Consider the following 15,413-nt stretch of genomic DNA (forward strand, 5'->3'; position numbering starts at 1 on the left):
CCTGCTGAGTATGTGCTTAAGGTTGGTATAGAACATATCTTTAAGAATTTTCAGCAAATGTGAACCATCTCAGGGAACAAGATGGAAGCAAATAATCTTTTATTTTTACTTAGGTGTGTGTATGTATATACATAGACATAGCTGTAGGTACCTTACAACCATTTTGCTGAGAAACTTGAGCACTTTTATTCACTGAGTACTCTACTTTTGCAGTGGTGTTACACTGCTGGTGAGAAAGTAGCTTCCGTTACGTTAGTTGAAAATACCACCCTGATGTGACCAAAACAACGAGTCTTTAAAAAAATCTCAGCTGAAAAGTTCTAGAGAAACTAGATGCTTTCTTTTGGTATTAAAGATCCTGTATGTCAAGAGTTTCTAAACTTGCCAAAGAGATTTTTAGAAAAGCTAGGAAACACACTTTACCACATAATGCTATACATTATGATGCCACTTTTCAGTGGTATCATCAGATATTATATTTACCACATTCCCCATGAGAATTTTGATGCGTGAAATACAGCTATGTCACAAAAGAAGATCTTTTCTCTAGAACATATGTCTCATTTGTCATAGAGGTTGAATGGTAGAAAAAGCACGGAGCAGGAGGGTAGAGAAAGAGGGAAAAAAATAGAAGTGAATTAGTTTGACACCTTAGCGTGCCACAGATCTCTAGCATGATGCTTCGCTTACCCTAAACAGATTCACATGCAGTCCTTAACCGTCTATTCCTCTTCTTCTGTGAGACTACCTTGGTATCTTTGAGTTTGATCTGTTTAAGTGTTGAACATTGACATCTACACCTGAAATCCACTGGACCTATTTTCTGAGGTTATAAGGTACTTAGTACTGGTAACTTCAGTAAAAGCTTCCCTTAAAGAAACGTGCGTGATGTAGTTACCTCCCCTCATGTGAGTGTGATAAACTGATGAATTAATGTTTCTGGACCACTCAGACACTACTGATGAATGCTGAAAAAAAGCTCTTTAGAAAATCACAGATATGTTCTTCAGAGCAGAAATCCTAATCACATGTTCTAAGCCAAGTAGGAAGCTGTATATTGATCAACAAAAAGAAAAATCGTTATGATTGTTCAACTATTTTGTGTACCAAAGATAGAAAATCGGGCACTTCTTTAGCATGCTGGGCAAACACATAAATGGGATGGGGTACCACTGCACAGCCAAAATGATGCAAATTTTTTCAAACACATCTGACTTTGTATTAAAAATAATTTTTAAATTGCTAGCAAATAGCTGGCCAAACTTTAAAAGGTTTGGGGGGTTTTTTTGTGTATCTCAGCAAGAATGGACTCTTTACAAAATGCAAATAAAAACTAGATTTGGGACATGTTCACTAACTCCTCCAACGCGATTGGGAGAAAGGTTTATAAAAGGATTGTTCACAGCACTATGGCTTATTCCTTGCTATCTTTTATTTCTGTGGTTGTATGAAAGCATTTTATACATTTAACACATACGCATATTAATGCCTATTTCTTCGTTGCTATTAATTTCTTTCATCTTCTGGAAATAGGAAAGATTTTGCACATACTTGAGTGACTTTTGGCATGCTTTTTCACAGGTACAGAGCTCCATGTCTATTAGCAAGTATAACCAGAAGTCTCACATTTCGTTTGCTCTCACTCTCCAGCAGTTTCCTTCACCAATCAGTAAAGCAAGATCTTGACCTTTGACCTCACTTATAGCATGGAGTGAGAAACCTCACTGTGCACTTTTGAGCAGGCTAGATGACTGACTTCAGAAAATAAGCCTTAGACAGGTTGAAGGGCAGGTTAAATGGAACTTAATTGATGAGACAATGCAGGAGACAAATTTAGTCCACACAGTACTGTGTAAAGACAGCTGAGCTTGCTGCGACAGTATTATCTCCAGAATTAGAGGCAACATGGGACGTGGCACTGCATTGAGCCAATATGCCAAAAAGAAGGACATCAGTTTGCTCTTCACCCCCCGCCCCCAAACCAAAGTTTCTACTCAGCAATCAGCTCTGCTGTCTGAATGTTTGTCCACCCTAGTTCAGGCACCTGTGAACTATGTTGCATAGCATTCACATGAGAGCAAAGCAAAATATCCTTGAAGTGCGTCATGGTTACTTTTGTTGGGGAACACTGGCAAAGCCGCAAATGAAAGCTGCATCAAGAAAAAAAGAAAAACAGATCTAAGTCAGATTAATTGTTTATAGAATCATTTAGGTTGGAAAAGGCTCTGAAGATCAGCAAGCCCAACCATTTCTTCCCTCAGTGACTTTTAAAGACTAACAACTTCGGTATCCACTTCTCTGTAAATGTATTCCGCTGCTGCTCCCAGCAAGGATCCTCTCTGCAATGACTGTTGGAAACCAAGCAGATGATTCGAATTTACCTTATGGCAAGGATTAGAGGTGAAAATGCCTCCCTTATAAGGCCGCTCTAATTTCAAAGCAAAACAGGAAGGTATTCTGCAGGCATAATGCTTTGGAGTAAAACTTGTGTTTGCCACAATGCAAATCCGCTGAAAAATTTCAGCTCATTTCTGTCCTTTCCATGGATCCATGTGATGAGCATAACATTTCATTCATGTCTTAAAATATAGCATGTTAGGGGGCACGGTGTGTAATCACCGACCTCCCAGCATGACATTGTTTAAAAGAGCTCAGACGATCTTTGAGTGCAAAAAGGAGTTGTCATGGGATACTGGTATTATGTTTCTCGTCGAAACAATGAATAGTCACTGAGGTAATAAATCCAAATCAGACATTCCTAATGCAAAATTATGAAGACAAATTGCACTGGATTTACAAAAGCACCAGAAGAATATCTTGAGAATGTCAAGAGAGTGGAAAAAGAAACAAGACCATACTAGCTACGTAATTCGGAAAGACCGATAAATATTTATCGCAGTCTGCATGTAATCTCTAGGTCCTGATACTCGTCTATACATTCATAAAGCAAAAGAAAAAGAGAGTATGATGAAAGCCAATGGAAGTAAAATGAAGACAAATTCGAACTGGAATTAAAATATGTAGTTTTGATAATGAATAACTTCATGACACTTTTGCATAAATGATGTAGATTCCCCTCACCACTTGAACCTTAGCTCAGAAGTGGGTAACATTTTTGTAAGCAGTTTGTGTCTCAGATAAAAGGTATAGGTTCGATGTATGAATTCTTAGCTGAGTATTCTAGGCAGAGAATGAACGATCGTTTCCAGGCTTTAAAATCCGTGGCATACTCAAGGTCGCAAAGTGATTCTGCAGTGGAATCAGGAACAGTCAGAGGTAGGCCTGAAGCTCAAATTCTGTATCTACCAAAAGGCAGAATGGAACTATCCTCATTTCCAGCATAATCTCACTGGCTGCCATTGTCTGAATCATGTAAGAATTACTCTTTTTAAAATCCAGCTTACAGAAAATTTAACTCCCATCGATTGTTATCTTGTGCAAGTAGAATTTTAATTCTGGGATAGCTCTGCCATGCCAAAAAAGAATGAAATTTACACTTCCTGGCTTAAGTCAGATTTCCATTAGCTGCTCTACTAACAAAGCGGATCAGCTTTGCATAACACTGAGCTCAGCGACAGCTGTGATGGTACTGTACCAAGTGGAATGAGAGCTTGCGCTCGTATATATTCAGCATACAAGCTCTTGACTATTCATTTTCATTGGGATTTTTAGTACTTTTCCTTTTAGACTTCTTGGGATAGATTTCTGTGCCACTTTGCAAACTACATTCAGCCGCACTTGTACGAGCCGAACATAAAATGTTGCTAGGTCTAAATAAAGTGCTACACATTGGCAGGGCAACCTTATATAAGGAAAAAGGCAATGTAGACAATGAAGAATGAGACTAATTTTCTTTTTTCTTCTCCTTAGAGCAGTTTTTCCCATTATAACTCAAGGTGAGTTTTTAGTAAGAAGCATCAGAGGCTAAAGCCTACAAACTTCTCCATTGCACTTGTATGAGCCAAACATAAAATGTTGCTAGGTCTAAATAAAGTGCTACACATTGGCAGGGCAACCTTATATAAGGAAAAAGGCAATGTAGACAATGAAGAATGAGACTAATTTTCTTTTTTCTTCTCCTTAGAGCAGTTTTTCCCATTATAACTCAAGGTGAGTTTTTAGTAAGAAGCATCAGAGGCTAAAGCCTACAAACTTCTCCATTATGCCAGGCTAGTGGTTCACAAAACCGCTTCAGATTGTCACGTCCAGGTGAAATTCCAGGTTAGATCATTTGCCGGAAAGACTGTTCCTGATACAGCTATTCATTCACCTATGGACTAGCCTGGATCATCAGTGTCTCTCGGTCAATTTATGAAAGGTGATGGTCTATTTAAAACCCTAGAGGTGTGAAATGAGGCGGGGGCGGGGGTGGAACCACCAATGAAAATACACCCTAAATAACACAGCCCGCTTAAACAACGGGAAAAACAATAACAGATTAACATTCTTCTGAAAAGTCAGTTCCTCCTGAAAAGAAAACTGCTTCACAGGCTCAGAATTTTTTTTAACAGAACTTCCTACCTGCTGCATTAGCTATTTTGGTTTAGTTTATATTAGCAACAAACATAACCTTACTCTTGCCAGTGTAGAAGCTACACCGGACATGGGGACAACGGGAAATAATGCATTGCCAGTGAGACTATTTAGACCTACAAAACTTCTTAAGCATAGTTAAATCTATATTAATATCTCGTGGGGAATTAAGCTCACAACATACCCTGCTTGTTATTGACATTAGAGTGTTGACTTTGAAAGCGTTTAAGCCAATGACCTGTAGGTAGGGTTAGCAGTCCCTGACCCAGCTGTTTACCCGGGGTTCTTCAGATGCTTAAAATTAAATAAAAATACCACACCCTACCTGTTACCAGTGCAAGTCACCTTCTGCTTTGTTCTTTTTGTTTTCCTTCCTTTTCTTCCTCCATATCGGAGTGATTTAAATGTGAATATAGGAACTAAAATGTACACTGAATTGCTGTTATATGGTTATTACCTCAGGGTTCCTTAGCTCAGACATTGTCCATCTGTTGCTTGTTAGATGCTGCTGAGGGCACAACAGTGTTATTTCTGGTGTTCACTCTGCTTCTGCAGACACTTAAGGGGTTAATACCCAGGTTTCCACTGGAGCAGAGGCAGCTAAATTTGTCCCAGTCCAGATGAACTGACTTAAGACTGTAAGAATATAAGAATTGTATAATCTCATACAGTAATGCTGCATAAGAACCAGGATCCTGTCTCTGACTGAGGCAAAGAGCAGATGGCGCAAGAAGAGGGCAAGAGTCAGGCAACATTACAGTCTTACATCCACAGCGCGCTCCTGTCTTCCAGCAATCTGTAGCTCTAATCTACTAGGTTGAGCAGGTTTTAGTCGCCTAGAAAAGGATCTGCTACAGCATATGGGCTGACACACACCCTCAGTTCATGAAACAGAGTCTTGGTAGCCTACAGTTCAGAGCTCTGCGTGATTTTGGGAGTCCATAAAGAATCATGCAGCACAGTGTGGCAACCCTTCACTAAGTCATCCTTACCTTTTCCCAAAAAGACTAGTAAAGCTGAAGATTAAGTTTTCACAGGTCCAGTATTTGTGAGGGCTATCAGAAGACCACATGGATTCTTCCTTTTCAGTTTTATCACCTGACAGGAGCAGGTGACTTGAGTTCTTTGTTCATAGGGGTGCTAGAGAAAATGTCATGATGCACAGCATAGCCCTTTGGCTGATCCCTGATGTTGACGTTCACTCCAAATAGGCTGGGGCTTGGGCCAAAGTCTTCTCTGGTCTAAAGCTACTGACCTCACTGGCTTATTTCAGATAATGCATTTGTACCTTCCATACTTGTGCCAATTGGACTCAATAGGGCTTTGATAGGAAGGTGAATTAAAGTAGTATTTTCCAATGTGGAATCCGAAGAAAGAGAGGAAAATCTCAGTAATCTTTTCTATTTTTAAAAGTTCTTTCAACTCGTATCTCCTGGTTCTGCTTATCTACAGAGGTGGTTTAACAACTAAGTGGAAGGGTGCTGCCCTGTGTGTACATGTGTGTGTCTGTATGCAGATCAAGCAGGGCCGATGGACAGTGGAGGACAAAGAGGGAGTGTTCCAGTGCCAGGGCTAACAGGAAATATTATGGTGAGGAACACCACACTGGTCACACACACCCAGGACACTGCAAGAGGAGAGGAAGGACTGTGAAGATGCCAGGTAAATATCTTTTATCAGTCATCGAATAACCACGTCATGGTTTTGCCTGTGGATCCCATTGTTAAATCCTTCAGCATTTCTGAAAAGCGCTGGGCCTCGGCAGGCTGAGTAGAGCTCTCTCTAGAAGGTGTTCTAAGCCACTTTCTGTGGACTGTACTGGGGACTCGAAAAGGGAACACAAGGCTTCCTCTTTTCTCTGTAGGAGATATACATACCTGATTGTCTCTAGGCCATACCCTTTCCTTTTATGCTGCAATCGTTTTTCTGTGATATCTGACACAACACATCCTACATTTGCATCTTTTCCACCTACCTCAGCTGTTGTGCCTAAAGCTGGTGGAAGTTGTATTTTAAACCATGAAGTAAGAACTTAATCTCAATTATTATCATAATACTTTAAAGGAAGAAAATCATGCAATAGCACTGAAACAGGAAAACCAGCTATTATACTTTGGAGCAGGAGAGGATGATGCACCCTAAAAATATACTCTCTCATCCAAAGATTAAACATTAGGAAGCCCTGGAGAATCTTCTTCACTGGACAAATTGCTTATTTGACCTTATTAGTTTAGTACTAGAAGACAGCAACAAGAACAGCCTCTGAAGACTTGTACTGAAGCTATTTGTATCATTTAATTACTATAACTCTGGATCAACCTCTCATGTTCCTCAACTGCCTTTTGGGTCAGGCTGACCTTTTTACAGCCAAAGGAGCCCTCATTAAGATATCTGATCTCTTACTGGAAGTTAACTTTATCAGGAAGAGCTTTAGCACCCTAAAAGCAGTGTAACAGCTTGGCGTCATCTCCCCTATCAGTTCCCTTAAATGTCAATCTCTCCGCAGAGGGCAGAAAGCATCATGGTCTAGAAATCCACAAGCCTCCTCCCTAAAATATTATTTACAACAATTTATAATATTACTTTAAACTGATACATGTTTCATTCCATATATTCTTAGAATAAATTCTGAATAGAAGTTTCTGTATTAATGATGTAGCTGATAGTTACCAATGGGATTTGTGGAGCTTTCCAGAAGGATGAACGGTAACTTATGTTGTAAAGTTGGCCATGTCATGTCCGAACACTAAAAATGGTGTTAATACTGTTAATACTGTGACTGTATTAAAATCCGAAAGGCTGCTCAGATGCAATATCATTATTTTTTGAGTAGACAGACAAGGGTGAGGCACCCGAAGTTGAAAATCATGAAGGGAAGAAAAAGTTGCTTTTGAGGAAAGCGGTCTGTTTTGCCAGACTACTTGTAGCTCACCGAATTAACCAGAATACAAAGCAAACCAAAATTCATTCTTTCCTTTATAAAAGAAAAACAAGGCTCTGACATGGTATCTTTAGCACGAGTTTGTAAAATAAGCATTCTCTTTTTTAACTCCAATTTCTCATTTTAAATGCCCACCCACCTTTTGCTCTTTTGCTTATTCTTTTTTTTTTTTTACTATGACTTCCTTACTAACAAATTGTGTGTAAGAATGCAAAGGTCAATGAATAAAGTTACTGCTGAAAAGTCCCCACTTTCTCAAGTGTTAAACCTGAAACTGCGTGCTTTTAATTCTTTCAGTCCAACTCTCCAATTCCAGAGAAAAATAATTTAATGTGACTTTGAAGCTAGATTTTGCATATGAACACGTAAGGAAAATATGAGGGAGTAGGAATGTCTAGTCTCCTGAAACTTGTGTCTGACAGTACGACTGGGTTATTCATGCTGCCTCATTAATGCACCTAACGAACATATCTAATTTAGAAGTTTTCCCGTGTGATAGATGGAGACAGATTTTTCAGATTCCACTGATTGCGAAGAGCCAGTGTAACTCCACCGACGATATAAGGAGCAGAGGAGGAGCAAGCACCTATGTTAGTTGAGGCAGAGGGAATTCCTGCTACACACTACCTTTATGTATGTGAGTAAATGAGTAGAGACAGTCATTTACTCCTCGTGCGTTCAGTAGATTCAGTAGTTGCCTTTGGTGGGAAAGAAAAAAAAAAAAGAAGAGCAAGATGAATAACTGTTTCTTTGAAGTACAAAGGAATAACAACCTATTTTGTGCTTCTGAGTAAGGCCAGTAGTGCCCTGCTGCTTGGGCCTTGTCTTTGGAAGACTCTGTTCCACAGTGTGTCAAGCTTCAAAGAGCCAACTGAAAATTGCCAACTGAGTAATTTTCTTCATTGATTTTAGCCAAGAAAAAGCATGGACAGTGCATAAGGCAGTAGTTTTAGCCTTTTAATTACCTCGACCCTCGATAAATGCTGGAATACGAAACCCTCTTGAGCTCAGTTTGTCTGTAACCGTATTAGAAATCCCATATCACATAGTGTACCTCTGCCGAAGGCAGTGCTAAAGACATCTGGGTCCCTGAACAGTCAGTTTGTGTTATTCTTTGAGAGGAAAGGGAACAGTGAAAACCAAAACCACTAGACAGTTTACAAAAATTCCAAGAAACAGATATGGGTCTTTTGAACTCAGAAGACTTCCTACCTTTGCCAGTTACACATTAACACTAAACTGAAAAATCTCAAAAGTTAAGGACTTCTATGACTTGCGAGAATTAAGAAGTAGGCTGGAGAAAGGAAAAAAAACCTAACACAATATTTAATGGAATTCCAGGGTAATTCCGACAAGAGGAGAGCTACTGGCTGTTTTTTCTATTGCCTTTCATTACGGAAGAGTTTTGTAAGGCTGCACTTGAAGTGTCAGATGATGACTACAGCTGAGTAGGTTTTACAGACACTGGTTATTTGTGCTGCTAACAGTGACTCCCAAACCGTAGCAATGACCCCAAGCAATCTATGCCTTTCCTGAATACAAAGGGGAAGATTCTCAATGCCACTTGACTTGCAGTGATGTCTGCACCTGTAACTCTGCCCTTGCCTTTGAAAAAAAGTCCCAAACCATTGAAAAGAAGGTTAAGAATCTCTGCTGGCAATCCTGTACTGCTGTAATATTCCGTGTATCAGTGGATTGGGCTGAGGCACAGACTTAAGTGGGGGCTGAATGAGTTTCAGTACTCTGCAGTGCAAATCAAAGTTCACTGAAGGTAGTGCAAATATTCTAGACTCCACCAAGCTTTAAGACCTGTCAGATGACACAGAGACAAAGGCATTCATGCCTAACCTCCTCATGGTCTTACGAATAACATTTCTTGTGCTCTGGAACTGTGGGTCAATCATAAATGGTCACACAAGACAGAAAATAAAATATATGGTGTAGCACAGTAAGCAGAAGAGAATCCAGGAACTGATAAGCTGAAAAAAAAGAAGGAATGAGAAAAAAAGTCTCTTACCTGGTCAAGATTGTTGTAAAAATCTATACTGGCTGCACACAGGTATCTCCCAAGCAGAGTGGCATGGGTAGTAAAAATTGTAGCAACACGAAGTTTCTGAGATCGAGACAGTATTAAACCCACTCCTGCCTGCCACTCATGGAAGTGAGCAATTATGTTGGGCTTGTCATCAAACTGACAAGAAAGCTGAAAATAATCAGAAAGAGCATACATGAAATACACATCACCCTGCCAATCATCCCAGACCCAGAAACCTCTTTTTTACATGCCTTCTTCCACGTGCTTACTTCCTCCCGTATGACAAAGCAGTGCAGTGTTTTAAGTGGTCGTGAGTCTTTATTGCCATTAGCCTGAGTCCTTCGCCCCAGAAGCAGAAGTGCCTCACTAGCCTTCCTAGAGTGCTGGGGAGCTTTGGCGAGGACAGTCACTTTTCTTCCTTTTAACTTGTTCTTCTGCTGTTGAAACTCTTGTTTGGATACGAAAATCATGAGCACCTATGACTGACAGATGGTTCTGCATATTAACAAAATTTCCTCTCCTCGGGTAGGCTGTGGTAGAGTGACATGTGAAGTCACATTGCTATCATTAATTCTGTCTGTCTGTATACCCTGTGCAAGGTAGCATGAAATAGCTGAGATACGGCTTAAGTGGCTTCAAGGACAGTTTGTGAGTGTGACAACTTGACTACCGTGGAGGAGAAAAAGGAAGTTTGAGATCCTACTTTTAAGAGCATCTGGTGACAAACAAGGGAGTTGAGAAGAAACAGAAGGAGAAGTGACAGTAAAGACACAGCAGATGTCACATAGGGCAGGAGTTGTCATGCCTTCTCCTGGAAAAACATAGTTAAATGACCACTTAAGTTTTAAGTTTTTAATGCAGATTTGATCTAGACCAGGTAACAAATTCCTTAAAGTCATAGTTGTCAAACTGGAGAATAGGAATTACATCCCAAAGCTTTTTTGCCCTGCTGACAGGCTGAGGTTTGAAAATCTCTAGATTTAAAAACTCTACCTCTTTTAAAAACCAGGCTGTTAGTGATCCAAAAATCACAGCATCATTGGCTTCGCGGTCATGAAAAGGGATGCCTATGTTGCTGGCATCCCAAAATTCACCTTTCCACCTGTCCAGATTCCAAGCTGCTGATCCTATGTCGAACAGTAAGACATACGGGCTGCCCTCTATCAGCCATCTTCCAAAAAAAACCTATGGGAAAGATGCAAGGACATAAGCAGAAAATGTTAATGCGGATGCAAAGGCCACTAAGCATAACGATTTTCATCCATTAAATCTTAGGTATTTTAATTAGGAAATACGTGATCATAGTCCTAGATGCCCAGGTTTTATGGTTTTCCTTGCAAAATACAGGACCAAAGGCAGGGGTAAAAGAAAATAACAATCTCTAGGAACATTTTGGTTTTAAGACTTTCATTTTAGATTTTCATCGAGATACTCACTTTTTTGTAATAAAAAAAGCTTAGGAAGACTCTACTTGGTTGAATAATTAGATCTTATATTCTTATTGAAGTCTGTCATTTTTATTCTTATTCCAAAATTATTCTTTTCCTTCAGTCGTATTTGTCACCAGTCTTTTGCCATTTATGCTAGATCACTGGTGATAGATTTTTTAAGACAAGTGGTTGGGACCTGTATCTACTGTGATATTTCCTCATTCTGCCCAAGCAGCTGATACCCTTTGGCAGAGTGGAAGGATCAGTCAGAAGGTGTAGTAACACCTAAAATCACATCAGCCTAGAAATACAGCTTTCCCACTCACATTATCTGCAGTGGTATAGTTAAACAACTCCAAGAGGATTTAGAACTGCGCTGATATAACCTACCTGCCCAACTAGGAGAGGAGGCTGAACTGTCATAAGGCAACGCAACACAGCTGGGCCCCCATTACAGATTGTACCGGACTGCACAGCCAGATTATTTCACTTTAATTCTACCATCAAGATGGCTATAGCAGCAGAGACATACTAACCAGAAAAACAAGGAACTACAGGGAGGCTAGTGCAGTTTATAACCCATGCAGAGGATTCTTCTATGCCGCTGTTCGATCTCTTACCGTTCACCAGCCCCTGGGACCTCAGGGTGCTGAACCCAGCCCCGACACTAGAACAGGCCGAATAGAGGTCAGGTGTTGAAAATCCAAGATGAAAGCTCTTGGACCTGTTTGCACAGGGTGTAACAAAGACACGCGTGTGAAGGAGGGTCAGCTCACTCTGTACTTATTTCAGGCTACCTAGGTTTCTTATTCAGGAAAATTAGGTTAAAAAGCAGGGAGTTTGTGTGAACCCAGACCATCTAAATATGGAGACTGGTCATGGCAAGGAACACACCTAACCTGAGAAATCTGGAAGTGTTCCTAGGTCCCCTGGTTTAAAGGGATCCATTGTGATGCATAAGCAAAATCCAGACATAAACGTTAATAGGATAAGCACAGCTCCTGGAAAGTGGAGCGTCATTGTTAGAGATCAAAGCTGTACTTGACGTACCTGGGACAGATTTGCTGCTATATATGAATACTCCAGCAGCACAATGCACATGTTAGGCTGGCAGTTGGCTGATTAAATTGAAGGTATTGCTGGAACAGCATGGATTGTATATATAGCACTGCAATTAATCTGCCCCGCAAGTCATTAGCTGTTTTCCAAACAAAGGAGTGTTACACAGCTTGCAGAGACATCTCTTCGTAGGAAACAGAGGCAACATTGAAAAGTTGGATCAATCACTTAGAAAAATCTGATTAGAAATAAGAAATGGCAGTTAGATTAGACCTCTTAGTTTGAATCTCAGCATGAACAATGCAAGGATCACATTAGTGTCACCAGCAGACACTTTCCCAGGCTGTGGCACATCAACATCCAACAATGCACTTCTACAAAATATGCAATAGGGCATTAGATCCTAATAACGACAAAACCACTCTTACAAAGGGAGAGAACACAGTGCCAGTGCCACAGCTGCTGACAGTCCAAGAACTTTGTGGAGTTTTACAGTAAAGCGGGCCATGTCCCTCAGCAACAGAACCGTGTCAGAATGCTTCCTTGCTGCTGCCTCCCAACGCTTCTCACATCTGTTCAGCACACATTATAAGCAGACAATTTTTCCTCCTGCAGACTAGCATCTCTGAGGGACTCAATGCTGAGTCAGAGTGAAGGTGAGTTGTAGATCTCTGACAAGGACTTTCGATAAAGGTGGTCAGATTTAGCAAGTGGTGTCTTCCATCCATTTTCAGGTAATCAGCTGTCCTCAAGGCTGCAGCTGCTTGCAGCTTAGTAGCTTGCCCATCAGCACAGCAGATTCTATTACTTTAGCAGATCACCTTTATGGGAAGAAGTTTATTCCTAGATTATCGTTGGGGAAACTGAGTCACAGAAAGGCCCTGAGGTTTGACTGAGATCACACAGAAAACACTGGTTAAAAATTGTGTAGCGAAAGGGGAGGAATCCACTCCTTGTGCTGTGGTTTAACCTCTTTTCCTAGAGAAGAGACAGATAGTTGCACTGATGTGAGAAAGCAGATTCTTAGTTGGGTGCTTTTCTTAAGTCGTCCACTTGTGGTTTGCCTCTTCCTGGCTCTCAACTCAGTATGATGCTACATACGAAGTACTAGTGGAACACTCCTCTTTCCAGCACAAGAATGCCAAATGTAAGGGTTCAGTCAAAGTGAGGTCATATTATATCTACTAAAATCTCACTGTATTTAGAGACTAGATAAATAAGTCATTAATCCAATTAAGCAGACTTGCAGATAAATGGCTGTTAAAACCTGTAATTGGATAAACTGGTTCTTCCTCAAAAATAACCTTTAATGAATTGACTCTGCTGTTCTAACCGTGGATTCTGAGCCTTTCGCATGGTGACATTGACCAGGACTGCTGTGTCAAGTGGAATGGCAAGAGCATTAACCGAAACCGTAATCTCCTCAGAGTCAGCTTTGTTGCCCTGGGAAGCAGTAACACATCTGATTTACCTGACACCCTTGGCTTTTCATGGTGTCCATTGCCTTTTTAACTGCAGGGTTTGAAGGCTCACATGCTTCCACCTGAGTCTTCACATTGTGCTCAAAATAGGGACCGATCAGAAAATAGTTTTCACCCCATTCATCTGCCGTAGTTTTGGCTTTTGTCTGGATCACAGTGTAAATGCCTCCCACTGCAAAAAAAGATCACAAAGAACAAAAAGTTGGAAGAGGCACAGGCCACAAAGCTCTGGAATAAGCTCCAACACACCTGTGGATCAGATGCACCTCTAGCTAAATCCCTTCAAGAATTCAGATTAAGTGAAGCCCAGGCTCTATCAAATAAATAGAACGGCGGTCTCTTAAAAGGATCTGAGCTCCGTGGTTCGATTGAGTATGCACTGATAGCAGACCATGTGCAATTCCTAAATGACAGTTTAACACTTTGCTTACTCCTGGGTGACTGCATATGGCTTCCCTGAATTTCTCCTCTAATCTCAAATGGATGCTTTCTATCCTTAACTGTTAATTTTATCTAGTCTGTGACTTTTAAATTTCTTTTAGGTGTTCATAGTCACACCACAAATGTTCAGCAGATATAATTGTTTTTATTCTCATGTTATTCCCCGTTTTTTGGATTGTGAAATCTTTACACTCAGATTGTGTCATTCAAATCCTGGGGCTCATGCTTCCACTCTCCCATGCCTAATCTTGATTGTCCTGCATCCAAGCACAGCCCTCTGCTTTTTTATTGAAGCAGTTATAATGTTCAAACATCTTTTTCACGACGTGGAAATCCACGTGGCGAGGACTGAGCTGGCACTTCCAGCTAGTTTTACACAAATGACTGAGAAAAGTCAAGGGACTGATGGATTTCATTGACTACTGACTATTAAAAAGGATTTAAACCTGTATCCTCAAAGCAAAAGGTGTCACATTTCATTACCATTCTGAAGAGCTGTTAAAACTGAAATGAATGCAGCCTACATCAACGATGTAAATGTCTGCAGCATCTTCCACCAAAATATTGTTCATTTTAAAAATAAACACAATACTAAAACGTATAGGAGAATGCTACAACAACATCCCCTGACAAGTCAGTAGAGATCTGTCTAGTCTTGCACGTGGTATGCAAGGTTCACTTCCCTGCTCTTCCTCACAGCTATCCACGGCCAGCCCTGTCATGCAAGCACTGGCAGAGCAGCCCTGCAAACCCTCCTTTGCCTCAGGACCTGCAGTGCCGGGCAGCGGGCACGCCACCACCTCATATCTGGAGGAAACAGGAGCACATGTTTGAATTCAGCAAGTGGAAGGGCAGGCAAGGGAAGAGAAAATTAGAGGCTAGGTAGCTGCTGTGCATCAGAGACAAGTTTAGCGTAGCTCCGGTGAGCATGGTAAGATAAACAAAGCTCAACAGGTACAAGCAAACAACAAAAGAAACAACAGGAAAGGAATTAGTACTCCTGCATAAAAATTTCATCCTCCACTGAATTTGGAAATGTTTGGCAATACTCCAGGCAAGAAGACTGTGCTATGCCTTTCAGCAGCGACATCAAAATTACAAAAGGAGTCAGCACTGAAACGTGCCAGTGATTGACAGCAGGTACTCAGACTTACTTTTCTAAAGGTGTACTGGGGTATCCAGAGGTGCCAATGCACTGCATCCGATTGCAATGTGGCGAGAATCTTGAGAAACCTGATTCTCCTTAAAAATCTGCCCCAAAAGACCACTCTTTACAGTAGAGCAGCTGAAGTTGTTCAGCACTTTGGGAGATTAGTTCCCAGATTACTTGAACTATCACCTAACAACTCTAGAAAGCTTTCTGCTGTGTCTGGTATCCTGCAGCCCTGAGGAACTGAGCAACAGAGATATGTTTTTAATTGCACTCCCCGAAAAGGAACAGTGCACTTAAACTCCTTTTCTCTACAAATATCCTTTCTTTTGTTATTTTTTTT

At 40.7% G+C, this 15,413-nt stretch overlaps 1 protein-coding gene across 1 annotated transcript in view; it reads right to left on the reverse strand.

Moving 5' to 3' along the window:
* Nucleotides 1-15,259, reverse strand: part of LOC104491843 (glycogen [starch] synthase, liver-like) — a gene marked incomplete at both ends in the record, with an annotated part of 32,332 nt that extends 17,073 nt beyond the window's left edge. Inside the window, 4 exons of the mRNA XM_010134317.1 lie at nt 9,492-9,677; nt 10,503-10,694; nt 13,470-13,651; nt 15,223-15,259. Of these exons, the coding sequence (XP_010132619.1) occupies nt 9,492-9,677; nt 10,503-10,694; nt 13,470-13,651; nt 15,223-15,259 (597 nt within the window). The remainder of the gene's footprint in view (nt 1-9,491; nt 9,678-10,502; nt 10,695-13,469; nt 13,652-15,222) is intronic.
* Between the last annotated feature and the right edge of the window lie 154 nt (nt 15,260-15,413).

This window comes from Buceros rhinoceros, unplaced genomic scaffold (genome assembly GCF_000710305.1).
Source record: "Buceros rhinoceros silvestris isolate BGI_N320 unplaced genomic scaffold, ASM71030v1 scaffold27864, whole genome shotgun sequence".
Taxonomy (NCBI): Eukaryota; Metazoa; Chordata; class Aves; order Bucerotiformes; family Bucerotidae; genus Buceros; species Buceros rhinoceros.